The sequence below is a fragment of the Lampetra planeri genome, chromosome 7 (assembly GCF_965212315.1).
Source record: "Lampetra planeri chromosome 7, kcLamPlan1.2.h2, whole genome shotgun sequence".
Taxonomy (NCBI): domain Eukaryota; kingdom Metazoa; phylum Chordata; class Hyperoartia; order Petromyzontiformes; family Petromyzontidae; genus Lampetra; species Lampetra planeri.
In genome coordinates, this window is record NC_136113.1 from 9,198,576 (window position 1) to 9,222,719 (window position 24,144).

The window sequence follows — 24,144 nt, forward strand, 5'->3', positions numbered from 1 at the left end:
CACACAATTACCGTTTCAGTTGATGCCTGTGACGTTATTCATGAGAATGGATTGCTGTGCTAACGGTGGGATAATTACCCATGATTAGGGAACGAGGCGATGTCTTTTCCTCCGTGCCTACTGGAACCCGACTCTTCTGTGCCGACGTGGCTGGTGGCCCGGGTCACGTGTTATTCGGTCAGTGCAGGCGCTCGGCTATGGGTGGCGGTGATGCTGTGACACGTGGCAATTTGTAGAGATGCTCGCGATGCGTGCATCGAATCGTGCCTGTGGGAAATCTATCGCTCGCTACTTTTGGACATGATATGGTGATGTTGGGGTGGAGCGGTGGCGCAGTGGTTAGTGCGCAGCGCTATGAACCCGGCCACCAGAGTTCGATTCCCTGGCACGGCTAATAATAATGCGATTTGTAGCATGCGGAGCCAAGCTCGGTGTCACTCGAAAGCCATGTGACAGAGGTGGGGCCTTGAAGTAGCTCTTGAAAGCAGATGCTGCGAATGTGCAGTGGGATGGTGTTCCAGATGGCGAGGGTTAATATCAGTGATGAGTTTTCAATAAATATTGAAAACATATTTCTTTAGAACTGCTTTTCGTGTTTAGTTTGTTCTTCCCCGCACCTCCAATTAGCTACATACGGTGCAGAAGCAATTCAACATACATACACCTGAACCGGTCCCGGGTCCTTCGTTTCACCGCGCATTGACCAGCTTGGCGAAGTATAGTCAAAACGAACCCTCATAACTAACGTGGCGTGTGGTGGCCTTAATCCAGCCATGTGGATTGACAATGAGCCGTAAATGATGACGCGAATGCTACATGTGGCTCCATGGAGTGAACAAAAATTTACAAACCAGGCGGAACTATTTCAAACGCCACAAACGAGATGCTAAAGAGGAGACGATACATTAATCGATTTTTGAATCAAATCGCGGCCATAGATAGTGACTTGAATCAAATGCATGGTTAATGCATGTACGTAATGTCACATATACAGTCACCACAATGGCCCCTGTAAAAACATCACGGGCTGCGAGATCACCTGCCTTTCACATGTAAGCTGTTGTTTTTAAAGATACAAATCAATGACGAATTGATGGAATTGTAACAAGGGATCTTTTCTGACGTCGCTGTGCGGGTAACGAGTCTCTATGGAATTATCGCGTCAAGTTCTATTTTGTCCCAGACAAGAGCTTGGAGCAAGCGTGTCGCACTGCCCGCTAATATCGGTGGGCGTTTACAGAAAAACCCTGCCTCCTTTCCAGTCAAGGCTGCATGTCGATGCACTGACATTTTGGGAACCAAACCGCACACGTCTTGGCTTTCATGAAACATAATTCATGATATGGTTTATATCACATCATAGACAGAAAGCAGCAGCAGCACCCATTCAAATGTGATCGTGAACTCTACTCATGAATCAGAGAACCTTTGGGTACAGACATATGAGCAGAACGGAGTTCTGTATCTCCACATGTAAAATCCCTCGGTGTATAATATCAGACCAATATATCGAAGCATAAATAGTTTGAGCAAGCAAACTGGACAAAATAAATACATTCGCGAAGGTTACATTTGCGAGAAACGTACATTATCAGAATTATTATACTAAAAATAAATTACAGTAATAGACCGATTTACGTTTCCCCCTTGTACGTCGTTTCCCAAATACGTCCTCGTTCTTTTTTTTAAAGACCACTACCTGATTCGCGTCGCCTGAACCACACACTACCGTCGCTGACGACATTGTCCATCCTTTCTCGTGTCCATTGTCTCGGCCTTCGCCTCCACCTCGCCTGTACATTTGCTTTGATTTATGTCAATTTCGACATTCATTGCACCTCTCAGGAATGCATCCCCTGACGAACACACCGGGGTATTACTGTACCGCAGCGTTTTTTTTTTAAAGCCCACAATTAGTTTTTTGGTTTTGTTGTAGGACCATTCATTTAGCCGTGCGTCATCGCGATCCCATGTGCATGCTCAGTGTGCACCTTACAGGGGCACGTGGCCAATGCGACAACAATCACACCGTTTGGTAATGGACGGCTCAGTGGTTTTGCCTTGTAGCTGGTTGTTATGTCACGCGGTAGTTGATCCAGCTTTTGGGTATTTTATGAATGCACTTCTGCATTTACAAAAGTCCCCATTTCTGCTTCAAATCTCAACAACCTCTGCCACATTTAACAAACGTACCGACCCAGCTTTTAGAAGTGAGTCTCCCTATGGTTACTGTTTGTCCCTGTTTTTGCTTTTCGAAAGCCTATTGAGAAGCAAAGTATCTTCTTCCCTTGTTGAAAGTGCTCCACGGTGGAATGTTGAGTAACCAGCCCACAGCTATAATATCCAACAGCAACATTTGACATTTCAAGACTGGGGGACTGGTTTTGTTTTTGATGCAGTATAATGCACCGCACGGCAAACCTCTACGTGTCTGTGGAAGTTGCTCTCCGTGGCCTTGGACACAGTTAAATGTAACGCCATGCGGAAGATGGCGAGGTTAGCATTGGTCAAATTGCACTTTGTACTGTACGAGACAGACCCCGTGAAATAGCACGGTTAAGTCCCACACTTCCCCAACAAAAACTCAATGTGTGCCTCTCGCGTTACCCAGATGTGTCTTCGTTTCACAAACTTGCCTTTTCAATCCATAGGTCAAAATTCAATGTCTGCACTCCTTCAAAGGAGGCGGAGTAGCCAAACTACGCGAACTCATCTCTTCTAAAGCTCTCTCGTCGTGGGCAGCAGACCTCGACATTAGCATTGAGCTACTGAACGTGTTGCTGCAGGAGCCCTCAATCCACTGCACGAGAAAAACGACTCAAGTGCTGTGACTGGCCAACCTGACTCACAAATGAAATGTTTTTTTATGATAACATAGATGCACTTAAAGTGCAACGGGTGCATTTAAATATGACTCATTTATTGTATTCATAATTGTACTCAACAAGCATTGCTTTTCAGTTTCATTCTGTTTCTAGGCATTAGTCAATACAATTCACTAAAGTATGACTAACTTCCTGAGTGGGATAGAAAAAAATTGTAAGTAGGTTAAATGTAGGAGCCAGCCACCAACTAAACCAAGCATCGTTCTCACCTCGGGCTGAATTAACATTTCTAGTTGTAGTCATATAGCGGTAACAGCCATACTACGCAAAATACTACAACAAGCGAAGCACCCTTAATTCCACAATTTAAGTGTGAATTAACCAATTTTTGTCCGTGAAGAAGATTAGTCCACTGCGTGCCAACGCCACGGTCCAAATTTGTCAAATTACTCGCAGACTACTTAAAGCGGAAAACACACACAGCAATTCCCGCCTCCTACTGCGACAACTCAGCAGGACACCTCCTGAAAAGGGCGTCGAGGCTGCACGAGGCTTTCCTGAAATAAACAATGCCCTTATACATTTCAGTTCCGAGCGTTCCCAGGCTGTGCGGACACAACACATAGGTGCTGGAGAGTGCGGTGGAGGGCATGGGACTCGGAGCGGTGTTGTGGTTACGGCTGTTGCTCAAGAAGGCGGCCTTATCACCCCTCGCGCAGATGGCCATAGCAGGAAGCGAAGCCGAGCCCAACCGACCGCACACACACGTGGCCGCCCACTGAGGAGGGCCTGCTCGCATCACACATGGCAGGGTGGTGGTGGTGGGGGTGGGGGGGGGGCCCTCCTCTCCACGCCTGCAGGGTGCGTGCAGCCTGGCACGGTTAGCGCTTTAACCGAGGAGGCACCGACTGCGGGCTGCAAGCTTGGCCACGCTTTAACACTATGAGACCTCTCCTTTACCAGTGGCAAAATATAGTAGTAGGTTTTTACCCTTTAAACTGGTACAAAACTGACACATTTATAAGTCAGTTTTGTACCAGTTTAAAAGGTAAAAACCTACTGCTATACCTTGGCCACGCTGTCGTTCGCTCCATCGCCTAGGCTCGTTCGCGTGGCTTTCGAGCGACGCGTGACCGTGGCTCCGCGCTAACCGGTCATTTGTGCCCGAGAAAAATGTGCGCCATGGACATGAAACGCGTTGTGACGATTGTCCACCGTAATTCACTGTTATGGGGAAATTTACTCTGATGAGCTGAATTTCCGCTCTTTTCTTCAAGGAAATGATGGAGAGTTTCCACCAGAATAGTAAACATGAAAGTAGTCACACGAGGTGAAGGCTCAGCCCTGCAATTGCTGGCTCGTAGCAATGCTAGCGGAAGAGCCTCCACTCGATGGCGCTCCAGAGAGCCTCCTCTAGAGGGTACCTGGCCTACTCTTCCACATTGGCCACACGTTAACTCCCACCAGACGCGACATGCCGATCGACTGTGTTGTTCCCATTTACACTACTGGGTGGATAGAGGCAGGCGGATTTAACAAACTTGCACTCGTGTTGCAAATGCCATGCCGGGAGATCGAACCGGTGACCTCTGCGTTTGGAAGCCCAACGTGCCAAACATCACTGCGCGACAGCCTCCTAGAATGAAAGGAATTCAACACATGGTTCCAGATCAACGAATTAGTGCTTGTAAATTGATTGGACTTAACATTTCTAAAATGTGCAGTGCCCGTTTAATGTGTAAAGTACAGTATTGTGGATACTGTAATGGGTGACATCGATCACAAAACAAGTTTAAATCTAATCAGATACATCGTGCTAACACGGGACCATTGGGCCAACACTGTTCTGGTTCCAACCACGTGCCAATGTTGGCCCACAGTTTGAACCGTTGAGTCGCCGTTGTTTCCAAGAATGACCAAAAAAACCTCCAAACGAATGACGTATGTATGTTGAACTTCTTTCACACCGTACGTAGCCAAGGGGGAAGGACAACAAACTAAACACAAAAAAGCAATTCTAAAGAAAGTCGTTTTCAACCTAGACGACTTAAAAGTGCGTAAACTCCGGTGGCTTCCTAATATCGGAAGGAAAGAGCGTTCCAGACGGCCGCAGAAGCGCACGCTGAAAAGGCGACATTCATATTCATGGTGACGACCCGCACCCCTCTCCCATGCGCAGACGAGCAGAGGGACTGGTCGGACCACGCCCTCTGGTGGGAGCATCGCAAGCTGTGGCTGCTCAAGCACCCGTGGACGCTGGACAAGTACGGCGTGCAGGCTGATGCCGTGCTCGTGTTCACGCCGCAGCACAAGCTGCTGCGCCTGCAGCTGCCCAGCAGCAAGCGCGTGCGCGTCACCGTCAGCTTCTCCGACCCCGTGTTCCGCGCCGTCGCCGATGTCTGCCGCACGTGCAGTGAGTGGCTTCGCCCGCACGCTTACACGCTCGCTCGCTCATCCACTGATCTGCACGCTCGCCCACACGCGCTCGGTTGTTCGCCTGCGTCCTCTGCTGTCTACTCTCCTGCTTGTTCACCCACACACTCACCTGCTTCACTACTCGCTCGCTCACCTGCTCATCCACTTGCTTGCCTACCTAGCTACCCGTTTGCTCCCCTACCCAAGCGCTTAGCTGCTTGCCTGCCCGTGCGGTTATCAATTCTTGATAATGTGATTGTCACAAACTAGAATGTCACGCTTAGACTACTTACAGTGGATAAAACTGTGCAAAGGAAACACAATACAAGTAGGATGGTAAAAACGAGGCACGCATGAATGTATTCTGAAATCGAACCACAACCCTATATCGTGAATCATGACAATTCAGCTGGCAAGGTCACCTCGGATCAGGCTTAATGTGCCGGGATGGGTCTACGGTTGATTTGGCACCATAGTGGTTTGCAAGCCACTCCGATGTGCGAGGGCGGAGTTCCCTAAAGAAAACAGCCTTCCACATTGTCTATGACTGCCCCCTTTACGACAGCAGCGAGAAGATGGAATATAAAGTTTGATTAAACAAGATGACATCGAGAGGTTTGGACATCGGACGGTCAAAGCAAATGCAGGAAGAAGATTAACTCGCTGGGGAAGAGGCGGGAGGGGTGACTCATTGGATGATTCGCGATGAGCATCACTTGCGTCATCACAGTTCAGAATCAGAATCTTTATTTAGACTGGAGGAATCCGATGAGCTATGAAGCTCTTTTTCACAGATGTCCAGTCGGGGCAGGTGAGAAAGTTTCAACAATAAACGATACAAAAAAACATGATAGGTGTGCAAAGTCTAGGAAAGGTAAGCAAATCACAAAACCCACTGAGCTATTAGGTTCTTTTTCAGAAGTGACCTGGCCACAAATGATAGCTGCACAAAGTGGCTTATCGTGTGGACACTCATAGCAGCCAAATCATCTAAATAGCGCACGTTTGCCTTGCCCTCTGTGCCCCCTTCCCCTGCAGACATCCGGCACCCAGAGGAGCTGTCTCTGCTCCGCAAACCGGACGACCCAACCAAGAAAAAAAAGAAGAAAGACAAAGAGACGACGGACGACTTCCTGGAGCCACTCATCCAGGCCAGCGGCAAAGGTGGGTCGTGCCGTGCGTCGCGTGCCGTGCGTCGCGTGCGGTGTGGCCTCTGCGTGGTATCCTTGACTGCCCGGTCACTGCCCTCTCCTCCTCTGCCTCCGCAGACGCGCAGTCGCACATGGACATCGGGCAGAGGTTTACAGCGAACCATCCGATTGATTACGTACGCAACCGACTTGGCCTTGTGGCAAGAATGGTCAGCCCAAATCTGTTCGTGGGTTGGTTTCATTCGGCTCGTCGTCCTCCCCGAGGAGACGATCAAATGAGCGCCGCGTTGCGCCACAGCGGGTTTGCCCGTAGGATGGAGTGCTCGCCGACATCCGTGCAACTTTCACTGATGACTCTGGACTGACGACGAGGTGCCCACTGCCTCGATGCTCGTTTGGAGGGAGACTTATAATGTTGACATCACGCAGAGCGCCCCTTGATAGAACCGTTCTCGAAGAAGAGTCTTGAGCCTCGGTGAGGCTTTTATGGGTATCGAGGCGTAAATAAATTTCACGGAAATAACTCGCTCCTAATTCACACCAGTCACTTGTGGACTGTGAAATACACAACCACGCTTCAGCAAATGTTGCCTTTCCCTTCATACACCGAGTAGTGCCCGTTTCCTCCTCCCTACCTGCACCATCAGCCCACAGCCGTGTGCCAACATCTCCCCTACGCCCACCCCCCAGCGGGCACGCAGGGCCTGTACAGCAAGACGATGACACCCATGTACGACACGAAGGACGGCACGCCGCTGGCCAGCACCGTGCAGTGGTTCGGCAGCGACGGGCTGACGGACGGGGGCCTCTCCGTGCTGGCCACGAGCGAGGCGGCGCCGGCCGACGTTCTAGCGCGACGCTACCGCCAAGAGTCGCTCACCGACAAGGCTCGCATCAACGGCGGGTGAGCCGGCGTCGTGAGAGGGACCCAAACCGTCCCCCCCCCGTAGCGTCTGCGGGGGGAGGGGGGGAGGGTAGCTGGAGGGGGCTCAGCCAACCAACCCCATAATTCTTCCTTGTCTAGTCAAACAAATGTTTTTGCAAAAATGAGCACGGTTAAGTGACGCACGTCGCAGCCTTTGGTCGTACACACAGTGGGTTGAGAGCCAGAGCAGAATGCACAAGAGGCAAATGGCGATCGTATTGCTACTCAGATTTTAGTGTTTAGTTTGTTGTCCTTCCTCCGCACTTCCAAATTGGCACGGTTGGCTACGTAGCGTGCGAAAGAAGTTCAGCATACATGCACACACACTCATTCTGTTCAGCGTTTTTAACACTTGTCTAACGTGTTTTTATTACGCTAACCGGGTAGGGTTTTGGTGTGCACCCCTCTTTAGACACGGTCTCTCTTAAGTGCGTTCACTTGGAGGGAGGGGGAAACCCAAGAGAACGTGTGACCTCTGCTCGCGGGCGCGACATCGTTCGCGTGAGGCTCAGGAACGTGCGACGGTGGGGATCGCGCCCGCCTCGGTCGCACGTGGGAAATTGCCCAATGCCAGGCGGCCTCGCGTTGTCCTTTTAGGTGCTCGCTCACGAGTTGCCAATGAACAGCGGTGCATGGGAGCATTTTCCTGCCTCGTCGCCACCGCGTACATAACTGGCCACACGGGTTGGCGCGAGTGATGAGACCCGTTGCCTGGTTGCAGATGGCTGGACTCCTCGCGCTCCCTCATGGAGCAGGGCGTGAAGGAGAAGGACTCGTTACTGCTCAGATACAAATACTTCTGCTTCTTCGACATAAATCCGAAGGTGCGTTGGGTCCGGGATTTCTTTATAAATTACTTCAGAAATGTATTTGTCTCTTTTTTTAAGGAGGGTTGTCGAGACGGGCGGCTCAAGGGGTCGGTGCACTGAGCTGGCACCGCTGAAACCCTGGGTTCGAATCCAGGCAATCGTCAGTGATTAAACCGGGCTTTCGTGTGTAGTGAGTTCATGGTCTCGGCACGGTCAACAATGAATGTACAAAAACGATAGTTATAGGTCTGCGAATAATTTAGATGCGTTCCAGCCCTGAGAATTGAAAATATTTATTCGACCGTGATTCAACAAACGTTACTGTGTAGCAGGACAGGTGGAAAAGTGCTGCTCCCTTGTCGGTGAAAATACTCCCATTGAAGGCATCTCCCAAGTAGTTCTGTGTTGTCCGCTTCTGCGGGCTATTCTGTAACATGGGGAGGGGGGGTGCACTGCTTTGCGAAAGTTCTGAATGGATTTTTTGTCTCATGACGTGACACTGAAAGGACAATTGGCATGAAATTGTGGGAAAATAAAAAAAAAGCGTAAAAATGTTACAATTTTAATCTGTGTGCAAGAAGTGAGAACTATTTCCCAACGTTGTAAATAAAATGGAAGTAATTGCGCAAAAATAGAATTAAATAATAAAATACAATCAATGAAGCATAGCGATTTCAATTTTATAACAGAGCAAATTTTTAACCGTTGTTTTAGGCATGCAGTTTCATAAAAGAGTTTATCCATCTCCTGCAGTTTACTTCGCATCAATTAAAATGGGGTTACCCGCCCTCCACTCCTGGCTACCCAACACAGCAGGCTTTCCCATGCTTCCAATCTTCTCCGTTTAAATATACGTAAAGTCATTACCTCCGACACAATTTCCCATGTGGCTTTCATGCAAGATTGAGCTCGTGCGTGTGGACGTGTGCACGCCTACCCAACGTGGTTAGGGAGCGCCGATTCAATCTGGGCAGCATTCTCTGCATCACATGGGGCATGTTCAACACAATCTAGGCAGAAGTGTAGGCACTTTGTTTACGGGAATTGCCATCATCATGTGGCCTTGTCCGTTTGAGGCGGTGGAAGTACAACATACGAGTCCGCTGTGAGTCTGAATGTGCCTGCCTGCCCTCCCGACTGCCCTACCGGCACCTCCCAACATCCCCTTCCTCCTGCTCCTCTCGTCTGCCCTCCCGACTGCCCCTCTCGACTGCCTGCCCCGCATTGTCCCTCCCGATCGCATGCCCTCACGCCCCCTGCTGCGATCCACAGTACGACGCCATCCGGATCAACCAGCTGTATGAGCAGGCGCGCTGGGGTATCCTCCTGGAGAAGGTGGACTGCACGGAGGAGGAGATGATGATGTTCGCCGCCCTGCAGGTACGATCGGCCGCCTCGCCCTTCCGTGCGTGCCACACTCTGCATGCTAACACCATATTTCTGTTACATTGGCGAGCTCGTTGGCCGCCCGCGTTTTTGGCCGATTCAGCTCGGATTGACGCCTCCGAGGTACAAGAAACTGGGACGGTTTGCAGAACGCGCACAGCTTCGAAAGAGGCCGGGTTAGTTTGTTCGGTCCAGCGAATTGAAATGTAAAGAGTTATTCAGGTAGGATTCATGTACGATAGTCTACAGAGAAGTCATTTCTGGTAAAAAAAAAAAAAGACATTGCAGCACAAGTCCAGTGAACTATATTCAATGCCGGACCATGGACCCCCAGTGGCAAAAGCCATCTCGACCCAGTCAGTTGATGCTAACTAAATTAATCACCTGGTAACGTAAGATCAACATTTGCAGTTTAGTTTCAGGAGGTTGTGGGTTCGATTCCAACCCTGATGCCTGTATATTTGGAGTTTGCATGATCTTCCCGTGATCACGTGGATTTTTATCCGGGTCCTCCAGTTTTTCCCTCCACATTTAGAAATGTGCGTGTAGAGTATTTGGCTGCTATACATTTCCACGTGATAAGCCAACTTCGTTGAGCTGTCATTTGCAGCCGGGTCGCTTCTGAAAAATAGCTATATAGCTCAGTGGGCCTTGCCTGGTAAAGTAAAAATAGTTTCGTTTTTAGACAAGGGCAGCCGGGCATGCTTGATCCTGGCCACACCACCATCTCGTGTGCCGTGCAAGCCTCAACAGGTGCTCACTAACAATGCTCGCTGGCAGCCCACAAGGCTAACTGTGGGGAGCGGGGGCGTTTCTCTTCTCTGGGTAACAGTACCATATCAGCAAGCTGTCTGCGTCACCGGAGATTCGTAAGGTGGAGAGTGAACCGGATGTGGATGCGGTGGATTCAGCCCTCAGTGACCTGGAAGTGGCTTTGGAGGTCAACAACCCAAGCATTCCCCTGGTAACCAGCTCTATTCTGTAATTAGATAATAAAGGTGCGTCTGTCTGTTATAAAAGTAACATGTTATAATTTTCGTCGATCAGACTTATGGGTTTTTCAGACAATTGTTTTCCGGCAGGGGTTTAAGTGGGAAAACCTTGGGCTGGTTTCAACTGTCAAAGTCTCATCAGCAGTCAGGCCTAGTTAAAGTTAAAACAATGTTGTTAGTTTGACAAGTGTCACAGATAAGAGTTATCCACCAACACCATCTCTCTTGATTGATTGTCTCCTTGGTTCTACACAAGTAAATTCTGAACCCGTTTTGACATTCAGTGTTTCATCATCAGAGTCATGGCTCGCTTGCACAAATGCTGGTGAACTTCCAGATATTTATGGGCAAGAACCCTCTCTGTGGAATATGGGTCCAGGATGTTCTTGTACTGAACCAATACTGCTTAAATCACGCATGCCCAGAAGGCCATGCGGCTGATGGGATCTGTAAAGAAATGCCAACATTTGTTATGTGGAGAGACAGATATGGGAATCGGGTAGATTGCCTGATTCTTTTGTTGCTTATATTCTCCATTATAATGCAAATTATTATTTTATGATTACAATTGAGTGCAGGTCGTGTGCTCCCTGAAGTTGAGCATTTTTGTTGCGTGTGTTTGCAGGGAGACTTAACCTCCATCCCACAGCTCGATGATTACATCAAGGTGTTTAAGTAAGTACATGGGGCCCACGTCAACATTTTCATGCCCGGGTTCTGCAGTATCCAGCACACTTCTAAGTTATTCAGCACCTACGATTTGCATCGTTGGCTTACGTATGGTGCGAAAGAAGTTCAATATACATATGAATGACTAAATGCATTGTTCTGACTGGTCTTAGTACAATGCATTACATGCTTCTGCTTTTTTATATTTATAAAACTACGCCAAGAAACGTTGCCACTTTGCTTCTCAAGACAAGAAGTGATTTAAATAAACATTTTCTTTGTGAGACATTTCAACACGAGGAAGGAAATTAGTCATCATCAGTGTGAAATTTCCACATCGTGACAATGGGCTTAAATACACGCAGACCCATGATATGATGGGAAACTAATAGTTTTGTATACAGCTCAATTTCCAATTTACCTCCAAAGAAACAACACTCATTGCCGTTCTGCAGGTATGCAAAACTCAACACCTGGGGGGGGGGGCTCATTGCTTTTCAGTGTCAACTGTATAAGCGTGTTCTGTATTTGTCCACAAGCGCCTCACCGAGCCTTCAGTCACCTTGTCATAAGGGCCCTGGATTTGCAACGCTTGGTCATCTCCACAAATCAGTGGCATGTGGGAGGCAATCCACCGCACATACGAGGGTGGGCATAACTCTGAAAGCGCCACTCAGAGTCTACTGCCAGTGGCAGGCTTGCAACCCAAGCCTATAGCATCTGGTATTCCCAGACAGTCACCCATCCAAGTACTAACCAGGCTCAAGCCTGCTGCGTTTATAAAATCTGACGAAAATGAGCTCACTCAGGGCGATTTGGCCCCAAGTAAATGAGTGAAGGGCCCAGTAAAAAAACCCCAACCATATGTTGTGTTTCAAGGCCCAAGAGGTTGACGCTGAAGGGCTACAAGCTCTACTGGTGCGTCTTCAAGGACACCTGCATCACCTGCTACAAGAACAAGGAGGACAGCGCGGGGGTTCCTCTGCAGACCATGAACCTCAAGGGTACGAGGAGTCGGCAGCCGAGCTTCATGCAGCTCCCATTCACAACACGTTCCGCTCTGAGAGAACCAGTGCCATTTGGCTTCGATGGCCATTCCTGGCACGACTGTTGTTTGTGTAAAATTGTTTTTATTTTTCCCTGAGTGGAGCGGGGATGCAGCGATTGGTGCACTGCGCTATGAATCCGGCAACCCGCGTACGATTCCGAGCCACGGCTGTCGGTGGCAAGTGATATCTGACCTGATCCCTGCCTCCCTCCTTGATAAAGCTGCACTGACCAGCGTGGTGAAGTGTGGTCAAAAACCACGACGACTGACACTGAATGGGGAGACCATCATCCAGCAGTGAATTGATAAAAGGCTCCAAATTATTTAATTGTATTCTTCCTTTAATCTCTAAATCCACCCCGCTCCTCCACCAATTACATAACATCAGAACATGATATTCATGGCTTGCACTGTTTTTAAATATAGCTGTCCATTGTGTTTCTCACTTTGGTGCTAAAGTTTGACTTTGAGCTCGAGGCAATGTCACTTAATCTCAAGCATCCGAGAATGATAAGGAGCCTCATCATGAGTGCCACTGTTTCTGCACATTGCCACTCAGCCATCATCAACTCCAAAACAATGATTGTTTCCTTATTTTTTTCCCTCCCCAAGGCTGTGAGGTGGCACCCGATGTCAACATCTCTGGACAGAGGTTCAACATTAAACTGATGATCCCGGTTCCCGAAGGCATGAATGAAATCTGGCTGCGCTGTGACAATGTAACGTTTGACCACCGCTAAGCACTCAACACACGCAACTCACTCACTTCGGCCGTTTGCGTTACTGAGCCTGTCAATCATTGACGCTGGTACATCGTGGGTTGGACTCGATGTATACGCCCCCTGAAGTCTGCTATTTAAACAAAAGGGGAAATAAAGTGAGGTTGAAATGCAGAACACAAACATTCCCCTCCCCCGCAGCCCCCCCCCCCCCCCGAGTTATTATTATAACCCCATGACCTTCCAACGAGAATGCACGTGATAGTGTACAGCTTGGGGGAGGCATTCATCCAGCAGTGGATCTACAAAGGGCTTCTCAATTATTATTATTATTATTATCATCACTAAGTAAACTGTACGTGAAGAGGATCCGTGGTTCATTGACAGCGGATTCTTCACCAGTGTAAAAGTATTGTCTTATACAACCGATATGCTGTCATTAAAATGTCCACAACTGCTGAAGAGAATACATTATTGATGGTGAGACACAGCTGAAAAACACGGCAGGAACATGTACCAAGGGCAACTGCTGAAGTCTGACCAAAATCAAAACGATGACACTAAGACAACGAGAGCAGGATGGTTTGCCTTTGATAAGCCAAATATGGTTGTGAAAAGCAACATGCTAATATGCCCGTAGACGAAAATGTTCAACCGGTGCATATAACTCACGGACATAGATTATAATAGATTGAATAACAAGTGTAGCTTTTTAGGGGCATAACGATGCATGAACCAATATAATAATTCACCCCGCAACACATCCGTCAAAATGCGTAACGGATTAATGTGACCCCTAAAGCCACTGCTCTCTTCATCTGTGTAAAGTAAAAACAAATATTAGATTCTTAAATCGAATCCAGCCTGAATCGTGATAAGTAATTTAATCATAAGGGGGGGGGGGGGGGGGGCAGGGTAGGGGGCAGATCGTCACACCGCGGCCATTGTCTAACGTGTCGCTCGCAACGAAACGTTCTGAAACGTCCCCGCCCGGCGCGTGCAGGAGGAGCAGTACGGCCGCTGGATGGCAGCGTGCCGCCTCGCCTCCAAGGGCAAGACGATGGCGGACAGCTCGTACCACGGCGAGGTGGACAGCATCCTGTCCTTCCTCCGCATGAAGCAGATCAGCCCCGACGTCCAGATCTCCAGCCAGAGCATCAGCGCCGCCGACATGACGCCCGAGTGCTTCGTGTCGCCGCGCTACGCCAAGAAGATCAAGACGAAGCAGGTGGGGGGGCCGGAGCGGGAGACGGATGGCGAGGGCCGTATGTTCCCCACCGCTGGCTTATGATGACGATGATGATAATAATATCGATGTTGCAATTCATAACGCGCGCAGTCATCATGGGACCTCCTTTGCCAGTACCAAAATACACTAATAGGGTTTTTCCCCTTTTTTCTGGCAACAAAACTGACACCTTTTGCAAGGAATCATGCTTACATTAACCACAATACTTGCAGTCAAATGCAAACAAAAAACAATACTCCGATCATTTATGCATTGTCTTTGAAACTGATTGGTCCACACCAGAGACAGCTTTCTTTGGAGCCTAGTCTCATATGGTGTTCGACCTTTTGGCATCATCTGGTCGAACACCATATGAGACTAGGCTCCAAAGAAAGCTGTCTCTGGTGTGGACCAATCAGTTTCAAGGACAATGCATAAATGATCAGAGTATTGTTTTTTGTTTGCATTTGACTGCAAGTATTGTGGTTAATGTAAGCATGATTCCTTGCAAAAGGTGTCAGTTTTGTTGCCAGAAAAAGGGGAAAACCCTTATTAGTTAACGTGCGCAATGTTTCACAGACGTAATACAACATCAAGTTGTAACACGCCGCCGCGGCACGGTATTCACTTGCTCGCTCTCGCAGAGAGAGAACGACTCACGAGTGGCGCGAGGAGGAACCGCAGACGAGCGGGAAGGCAGCCACGCGATGAGCTGGTGCCAACTATTGCCAAAGCTCAACGGTCCTCTGTATATTGAATGACCGCGACTCTGAGCCAAGCTCAGTGTCACTCGAGGGCCAGGCGAAAGAAGCGGGGCCTTTGAGTATCTCTTTAAAGTCGGTGCAGATTGAACGCTGCTGCTGCTGCTGCTGCGAATGTGCAGCAGCAGCAGCAGGACGACGACGATGATGATGACGACGATGGCCGCGTTCCAGACGGCAGGGGCAGCCACGGAGATACAATGGCTGGCAGTGACGGTCCTGCCCCTTGGTGTTGAGAGGAGGAGGTTGCAAGTCGCACTGCTGCAGAGGGTTCCACTGTGAGCCCGTGCAGTGCGGGGTGACGGGAGCGGAGAGAGTGACGGTGGCACGTGAGCTGGCTGTGCTGTGGTGGTGCTCACGCTGTGCCTCTGTTCCTTGCCCCCCCCCCCCCCCACCAAGCTTGCCGCCCGCATCATGGAGGCTCATCAGAACGTGGCCAACCTGGCCTTAGTGGAGGCCAAGATGAAGTTCATCCAGGCATGGCAATCGCTGCCCGATTTTGGCATCGCTCACTTCGTCGTAAGGTTAGTGGATGCAATATTTTGTAACAGATTGTTGGGGCGAGTGCTGTTTGTGAGCACCTATAAAGACTGGCACGGCATACGAGGGGGGCGGGTGGCCAGCACCACGCCCGTCCGCCTTTGTCTCGCCTCCCCAGTTGCGACATTTACACATCATTTGAGGCCGAGTCGACCTAGATGATACAGGCAGATTATCACCTCCGCTCCCAGCCCCCGAGCCCACCGAGGTCACCTCGACCATGCCGAGGCTCATGACCATCCCCAGCATGCCCACTGCTTGGCCAGGAAGCGGAATTTGGGGTTATTTTTTTGTTGCATTATGAAGATTTCACTGTAAATAAACTGGTTCAGGTGCGAATTCCCCATCTCTGCTGCATTAAATGAATCGATCAACTATGAGAATTCAGGTTCCTTTTGCCTAATTTTCGTTGTATTTGTTTTGTTAGCTTAAAGGTAACGTCGTTAACAAAAATTGTGACGATCCTCACATGTACAAATTAGATGTGTGTATTTAGAGTAATATATATTTCCAGAGTTAAATTAATCGTTATATGCCCCGTATAAGCACTCGCAGATTATTTTCTGTATATTCTTTAAAATGTTTTTGAACAGTGTTGCCAATGAGACTTGCTCTGTGGCATAGGCATGGCTGGTATGGACCTTGGTGCAAGGAATAAATGGAGCTCTCTGTCCAATTTCCCCCCCCCTCCCCATCCTCTTCAGCCCAGCACTTCTGGCCCATGAGCCCCGGTGCAGACACACACCGCATGCAACGCACGATAAACTACGCATTAGACAAGCTGTGAGAGTAGTCTGTTCTCCTACAACGCGTGTTATCAGAACCCGAATTAGATATGATGCGATGAATGTATTGGGGAACACATTTTTTCTTAACGCGGATGCCAATTGGCTATAATGCGATTTGGTGAACAGAACTACGTCGCGAGAGTAGGAATAAGCGGTTGTACGGCTGCCTCGGCATAGCATCACACACAAGGTGGGATGCTGCTGGATGTTTCCAGATGCTACCCACGCATCTCAGTCTTTGTTCAGCCTGCGTACGCATCTCACGCGTTATCGCGGACTGTGCTTTACCCTATATTTGTATTATTATAACGTGATTTCTCCATAACGCGGTGCTCTTCAGGAACGCAACTGTATGCATGTTAAGATAATAATAACAATGACAAACCCAGCTTTGTTATAACACGTAGCCATCCGCAGACATCCTGTACGTGGTCCTTTACGATCGGAGCGTGCTCGACGTGTGGCAGGTTCCGTGGCAGCAAGAAGGATGACGCCCTGGGCATCGCGTACAACCGCATCATTCGGCAGGACGTGAACACGGGCGAAGCCATCAAAACCTGGCGCTTCAACAACATGAAGCAGTGGAACGTCAACTGGGAGGTCAAGCAGGTGCGCGCAAATACAGCAGCCGCCTCAACACGTAGGCTTTCGCGGCCAATGTTATTATTGTGGGTCTAGTGGACATCTGTGAAAAATAGCTTTATAGCTCATCAAATTCTTCCAGTATACATACATATTCTGAATCAGATCGCATAAGAATGTATAATGTGTATCGTACAGCCTCCTCCACCCCACACAGCCAATTAATAAAGGTGTCACGTGATGAACAAACGTGCCGATTTATTACTGCTTTTAGCACCACAGGTGTTTTGGAGAGTGATCTCACAACATTTAACAATTGGTTTCGACGTTTCACTGATGGTTACAAACAGCATCATCAGGCAGTTGAAGATACAAATACCGGTGAGCCGAAGCAATAATAAATGAGCGCGTTTGCTTACGTGACAACTTTAACAATTGGACGTGTCGGGTGGAGGTGGGTGCACAACACACATTTTACTTGCGTGTATCTGACCCCAACATTTAATGTGACCTACAGCAGTCTCCTGACGTTCTATCACTCAGGGGGCAATGTTTTAGAGTAATATTTTATACATGGTTGAGTGATGTGCCACGATTGCACGGGTAATCCACCCAAAGCCTCACGTACTCCCACACGTGATGCGTAATCAGCTGGAATAATGGCAAGCTTTATGGGATGCCAGAGGTAACCGCTGCATATGAATTGCACAACATTTGCTTAAAGTATAATCTATTCTCATACGATGCAGGACATGCAACGTGGCCATTAAACCATTCTTCAAAAGTTATTATATACTCGCGATGTTACATGCCCACAGATAACAAAACGCCACTTCTACATCGTCTTAAGATGACTTTTTTTGTAACTGGCTGTCCGCTGTGCTCGTGCGTTTCCCCGCGCGCCGCGTCTTCGCGCGCCAGGTGATCATCGAGTTTGACGAGGAGGTGAAGATCGGCTTCAACTGCATCAGCGCCGACTGCAAGGTGGTGCACGAGTACATCGGGGGCTACATCTTCATGTCGACGCGCTCCAAGGAGCAGGACGACAATCTGGACGAAGAGCTCTTCCACAAGTTGACCGGCGGCTGGGAGTGAACTCCCGCGCAGGGGCGACACCTCCGTTGCAATCCCCTCCAAAGCCACACAGAGACCGGCGCAGCCGGGGAGCGGCACGTGGGGGCTGCTTCGTTTCACACCCTTATCCATTTACCCGACTCTGGCAGCAAGAGCACCCGAGACTTTGTTGCTCAATGCAAGAGAAAGCTCGCAAACAAAGCCCAGGCCAACTCCATCTTATTTCCAGCAAAGGTTACTTGTCAAATGTCTGCAATGTGCATCCTCGTCACGTCCTAAAAGGCAATGTTGTGTTACCTCTGCAATTTGGTGCCACTGCGTTAGATATTCCGGTGGCAGTTTAACTTTAAGCCAGTGTGAGTGTCTGATCTCACGTCACTGTTCCAATCCTTGCCTCTTGTTGCCACCATCCAGTGTATAGTTTCTGTACACCCACTGGCTGCCCAGTTGTATGTATGTATGTTGAACTTCTTTCGCACCGTACGTAGCCAACCGTGATAATAGGAAATTAGTTTTCAATCTAAATTTAAAAGTGCATAATTCAAGTGGCTTCCTAATATCGGAAGGAGGAGCGTTTAAGACGGCCGCAAAAGTGCATCTGAAAGCGCACGATGCAGTGGCTGTCTTTCTTCCATGGCCAGCCAAAAACTGGCCAGTTGATATTCGCCTGTTTACCCTTGTGCTCAAGCGAGTTATTTTCCCAGCGCATTCTTCTACAGACATTTGACTCCGAACGTGGTCACGCCGGTCAGCCCACTGGATCTCAATCGCTGTGTAAACTTTGCCCACACATGGGGGTGAAGGCTGCTGGAGTGCAACGTCTTGTGATTGCGTGTTTCGCTTCGGCACACACGATCAACCGACTGTATCACGCATATATGTAAGAGCATATATTTTTACCGCATCCGGAGAAGTATTTTGAACGCCACGCTTGATTCTGAAAGCATAAATGGCAGCTTTGATCTTGACCAAAAAGTGGTGTTCGTGACAAATCAGGGAAGACAATTCTAAATTGAAGAATCTGCAAGAAAGCGGCGATGTTGAATGCGTCACGCCTGTCTTTGCAATGTTGCATTTTTATTGCGATCGTCTTCAGCAGTAGCCCAGTAAATATGCAACGTTGGCCCAACTTCGGCATGTGCTTGGATCAACATTGCCACCAGCATTCCATGTTTAATTGCAAGATACCTTTTAGCAAATGGTGTATCACAAACAGTATTTGTGAATCTGTAGCAAGGCGTATGCAGTAGATCAAATCTGATCGAGATGTTGCCATAAAATAAATTGCAGGTGCTCACGTGAATCCAACTGTTACTTTTTAGGACATCAGCATTTGTCGAAATGTTTCTTTTTTACTATTCCTTTTTTTATTGGTATGAAAGTGTTTACAATAAAATATCTGAAGATTACACCTTTAAGTTGAAATTACATTATTTATGCATCACATTAACAGCATTCATACTTTTAGCATTATACTTAACAGACCAGTATTTTAATCATTTGAATTGTCAATGATGTCGAAATACAGGATATAAATTTTCATCATTTTCACTTGATAAAACTGTACAAGCTAATTGACGTCATTTAATTTAAAGCGCATACTAAAAGCGCGTGCAGTTACGTTAAAATCATTAAGCACATAAGAACTCTTATCCACGGCACTATTACCAGCAACTACAATTATGTAGGAGAGCTGTAGGGCCTGCAAAAAAACCCTATAATCTGCCGCCCTATTTCAACCTATTACACTATGTAACAAAAAATTTGTTCCTGGGTAGTAAGTGTTATTTCGTAATTGCTTATGCCTAAAAAGTATAGAAAATGGCTATTATTCCCCACAAACTTTGCTTTTGTGACCAGGACAGTGATATTTTGAAATGCACCTATTTTCAATGAGAAAACGGGAGAATTTGTGTCTTTTCGGTTACATAAAGTCTAAAAAACCAACATATGAATCAAAATTAACATGTATTTATAGTAAAGTAATACAAAAATGACTACAAAAGATTTAGGAAAGTTTTTCTAGATTTACAATTATACTGTAAATCACTTTCACGAATCAGCCCAAAATGTTGTCTCCAATCATGTTCTCGTTATACTGTCCTTGGTAGCGGCGTCCAAAGTGCAGTCTATCCTGGTGGAAGTGCTCGGGTTGCTCCTCCGAGTACGCTCCCATGTTCTCCTTGAATTTATCAACATGAGCATCAAGGATATGGACTTTGAGGGACATCCTACAGCCCATTGTGCCGTAGTTCTTCACCAGTCTCAACCAGCTCCACATAGTTTTCAACCTTGTGATTGCCCAGGAAGCCACGAACCACTGCGGCAAAGCTGTTCCAAGCCGCTTTCTCCTTACTAGTGAGCTTCTTGGGGAATTCATTGCACTCCAGGATCTTATTTATCTGTGGTCTGACGAAGACACCGGCTTTGACCTTTTTGTTATTATGTGCCAGGGACTCAATGAGATGATAGGACAATAGTCTGAGTCCATATTTGGCAATAAGTAACGGCAAAGCAGTTATAAGTGACTCAGAATTGTGCGCAGTTGCGTATACAGTACACGACTTCCCTGAAGTCGTCAGCACCTTCAGCGAGCGCGATGCCGATCACACAACGCGGTTCGAATTCGTCCCTCGATCGATGGCTGCGCCATCGCCGCACACGCGTCGAATAAAAAGCAAGGGACAAGTTCTAACTTACTAACAACTCCTCTATCATTTTTCATTGCTGGAGGGGTTGCCCCCCCTTAGTGAAAATCCTGGCTCCGCTATTGCTTGTAGGCATCGCACATCTTAGCAGATGCTTCCACAGAGTACTTTTTCGCTCTCGTCTTGATAAATTGGCCGCAGACATCCCAAAATGCGCCTGCCGGATGCTTGCAGCCTCTTGATGCCATCTCATGCATATTTCACTGACAATGCCCAGATTTGAGTTAAAATGGGCCTATTGAATGGTGCATTGGATGCCTTCACATCAATTACATTCTACAATGTAGTTTAATTAGCGGTCATTGAACACGAACAAGATTGCATCAGCCATCCGTGCTAAGCACAGTTCTAGCATTGCAGTCTACAGCTAAAGTCTACTGCTGAGCAATACTCGATGCAAGGTTAAACACGAGTTGGAGGTGTGTGTGTGTTTCAAAAATCCCGTTGCTCATCCGGCTTTAAAACGGTAAGCGAGAGGCAGTTAACTTTGGTAATAAATCAAGGTGGCAGTGAACTTCACGCAGCATAAACAAAGGAACCATTAAGGCAGCATCCGGGAATGAACGCATTCCCAGAGTATCTCCGCGTTTCACCCCCTCCGCCAATCCGAGGTCCAAGGAACTGACCCTTATCAGAAGGGTCCACAAGGTCTTCCCTTCTGGGGTTGCCGTGTTAATTGAGTTGTGATCCGACAAATCGTTTCAAACCCCGGCTTGAAGGGTAAACACACAAAGTGAAATAACCACGACAGCTCACGCTTACATAAAACGTTTATCGATGTTTGCTTTCATTACGATTCATGGCCACTCACAAAAAGAACACCTTGTAGAATCAACACAAGGTACGCTCCTTCTACGACTTATTTTACATTGGGCCCTCTGTTGGAATGAACAGCCCAGCAAACCCGAAGCGATTATCACAGGAGGCCTCTGCAGACTGAAGAAACCATTCCAGACTCCATTGTACCCTGGCAGAGGCCCTTTTTGTTCGGTTTAGGCAATAAACATTAATACATCGGGCAACGTTGATGTTTGTTTGCCTTTCCATGTTGTGTTTCTCACGCCCAAATAAAAATGCCAAGCCCGGTCCCTCGCCAAACTAAACAACGTGTATTTTATGTTACCAGGTAAAGGCCCACAGAGCCACAGTATATGGCTCTTTTTCAGAAGTGACTTGGCCACAAACGAAGTGGCTTATCACGTGGAAATGTATAGCAGCCAAATACTCTCATCGCAAATGTCTACATGTGGAGGGGAAAATCGGAGGGCGCGGATAAAAAAAAAATCCACACAACCACGCAAACTGCAAATGATGCAGGTGGCAGGGGTCGGGTACGAACCCACAACCTCCGAGTTATACTGGGCTAGGAGAAGTTAAGATTTCGCCACCGCGGCGCTCAACCTTGGCTCGTGTGTGTCCGTATCGGAAAAAACCTTGGCCAACGCGGCTTTTATCTAAGGCGTGTTTCGACTCTCCGCGGTTTGACACTGCTAAGATTAAAATCAAGGAATGTTGGCCACGACGATAAGGATTAATTCAACAATCGGAGCAATTGCCACGCTGCCTTTCGCCCTTCGCGGTGTTCAATGTAGCGCAGGGCTCGGAGCGGCATGCGGCTCTTCGCTGACTGCTTCGTGACGTGCTGTGCGTTACAGGTATTCACGTGGGCAATTGTGGCACTTGGAAAAATATTGAGTCTTGTACCGAAATCGAAAAAGATATGGCTCTTCTTTTTCTCGTTAACTTTGGCTACCCCGACCCCCATGCGTCGAGTGTAGGTAGGTAGGGTGGTTAGCAGGATGATCTCCCTACGTTCGAATCTGACGCTACACTTTTTGGGATGTACAGAGAATGAGCGACCTGGTTGGTGACAAAAAAAAAGTTGTGGATGTGAAGGAGGCGCTCAAAAGGACCCCCCCTGACTGTGTTCGTTCTCTGCAATCGTGAAGTCGTTAAAATACAACAAAACCCTGTATTATGGATGATATTGGTCGCGAAAGCCGACGTGTTCAAGCGAAGTCGTCTGTTGCTGCTGTTTGCTCACGCACCGCGGATGACCCGTGAAAAATAGCCGGGCAACTGGCTGCACGGGATCATCCGTGTAACAGATAAAATACACTTCAAACGAATGGTCGGTTCGTGGAATAAGCGGAGGAAAGACGCGAAATGTTCATTGTTGCGTTACGCCAATCATCCTTGTGACCACGAGGGGGCATCGTCTTAAGACTCCCCATTAAAAAACAATCAACCTTTCCGTGGAACATCAAACGGCGTGGGGGATGCCTTCAACATCCAGCAGTGGATCGAAAAAGGGCTCTGCATTCATCAGAACCATGATTTATACTGCAGGAATCCGGCATCCCGTCACAGCAACCAGGGCCACCCTGATGACACACACTCTATTGCGCCTGGCAAATTACGAAATAAAAAAACTTTTAAAAATGTAAAAAAAAATACCCGCAAATTCCAAACCAATGATTTCCACCCGACTGGCAGACTGACGCCCCAGGTCACTCTTGCGAACGAGATTCATGCTGGTCTCTCACTTCGCTTTAACACAAAAACAATCTTTAACATAAACTGAAAACGCCAACCCTAACACATACTGGTCCAGATCCTCCTCGTTGTACAGCACTCTACAACAAACATCGCCGTGAGACCCAATACAGCACGCTCATCGTATCGCTGAGTGCATTTGATGCATGAACCTTGAATCGGCTGTTCACGATGAACACCCTGAACCCAGTCCAGCCCATTACAGGAAATTGAGTCACCACGCCATTACATCACTCTGACCCCATTAGTCAACCCACACGCAGAACTCATTCACCCACACGAGCATCCACATCACCACGTGGATCATAGTGTGGGTGACTGATCCCATTAGTGCCCCTGTTATACACACACCATTAACCCATATGAGTAACACAAAGCGATGATTTGCGACCCTTTGTCAATACGCTGCAGTGAAGGTATCAAGCCGTGACAGTCTGAGCACACTTGGCTAGACAGTGGAGGTTGGTCCCAGGACCGGCTCAAGATACTTGCCACTCATTATATTGAGCCGTGGGCGAGAATTCATCTCAACCCACCGGGTTCATAAGGGTCGTCCATAAATGACGTCACGCACCTACGGGGGGGGAGGGGGGTCAGACATTTGTGACGATGTGTGACGAGGGGGGGGGGTTGAGAAATGTGACGTCACATCAAAATGCGCAACTTTAAATAAATATAGACAACACGTTCTACTTAATTAAATAGACTTTTTAATAAATGTTTTCTCCTACGACATCAGAGTGCAGCGCCACATTAAATACGCACTACAATGACAATAGTTTAAAGCGATTTGAAGCAGGTTTTATTTTTTTGGGGGGGGGGGGCAGAGCTTTGTGACGTCATTTTTGAGGGGGGGGGTCTGACTTTTTGTGACACCGTGTGACGAGGGGGGCGGGCAAAAATCGTTCAAAATCGCGTGACGTAACTTATGGACGGCCCCATAATGCAGTGCGGATAGTCAAATCGCC

At 48.0% G+C, this 24,144-nt stretch overlaps 1 protein-coding gene across 1 annotated transcript in view; it reads left to right on the top strand.

The window, feature by feature from the left end:
• Positions 1-19,321, top strand: part of LOC144719908 (fermitin family homolog 2-like) — a 29,002-nt gene extending 9,681 nt beyond the window's left edge. The window contains exons 3-15 of the mRNA XM_078596231.1: positions 5,005-5,238; positions 6,279-6,404; positions 7,082-7,295; positions 8,038-8,140; positions 9,398-9,505; positions 10,344-10,475; positions 11,129-11,178; positions 12,052-12,176; positions 12,833-12,939; positions 13,943-14,167; positions 15,328-15,452; positions 16,724-16,865; positions 17,760-19,321. Coding sequence (XP_078452357.1) covers positions 5,005-5,238; positions 6,279-6,404; positions 7,082-7,295; positions 8,038-8,140; positions 9,398-9,505; positions 10,344-10,475; positions 11,129-11,178; positions 12,052-12,176; positions 12,833-12,939; positions 13,943-14,167; positions 15,328-15,452; positions 16,724-16,865; positions 17,760-17,933 — 1,865 coding nt within the window. The 3' untranslated portion in view covers positions 17,934-19,321. The remainder of the gene's footprint in view (positions 1-5,004; positions 5,239-6,278; positions 6,405-7,081; positions 7,296-8,037; positions 8,141-9,397; positions 9,506-10,343; positions 10,476-11,128; positions 11,179-12,051; positions 12,177-12,832; positions 12,940-13,942; positions 14,168-15,327; positions 15,453-16,723; positions 16,866-17,759) is intronic.
• The last annotated feature ends 4,823 nt before the right edge of the window (positions 19,322-24,144 follow it).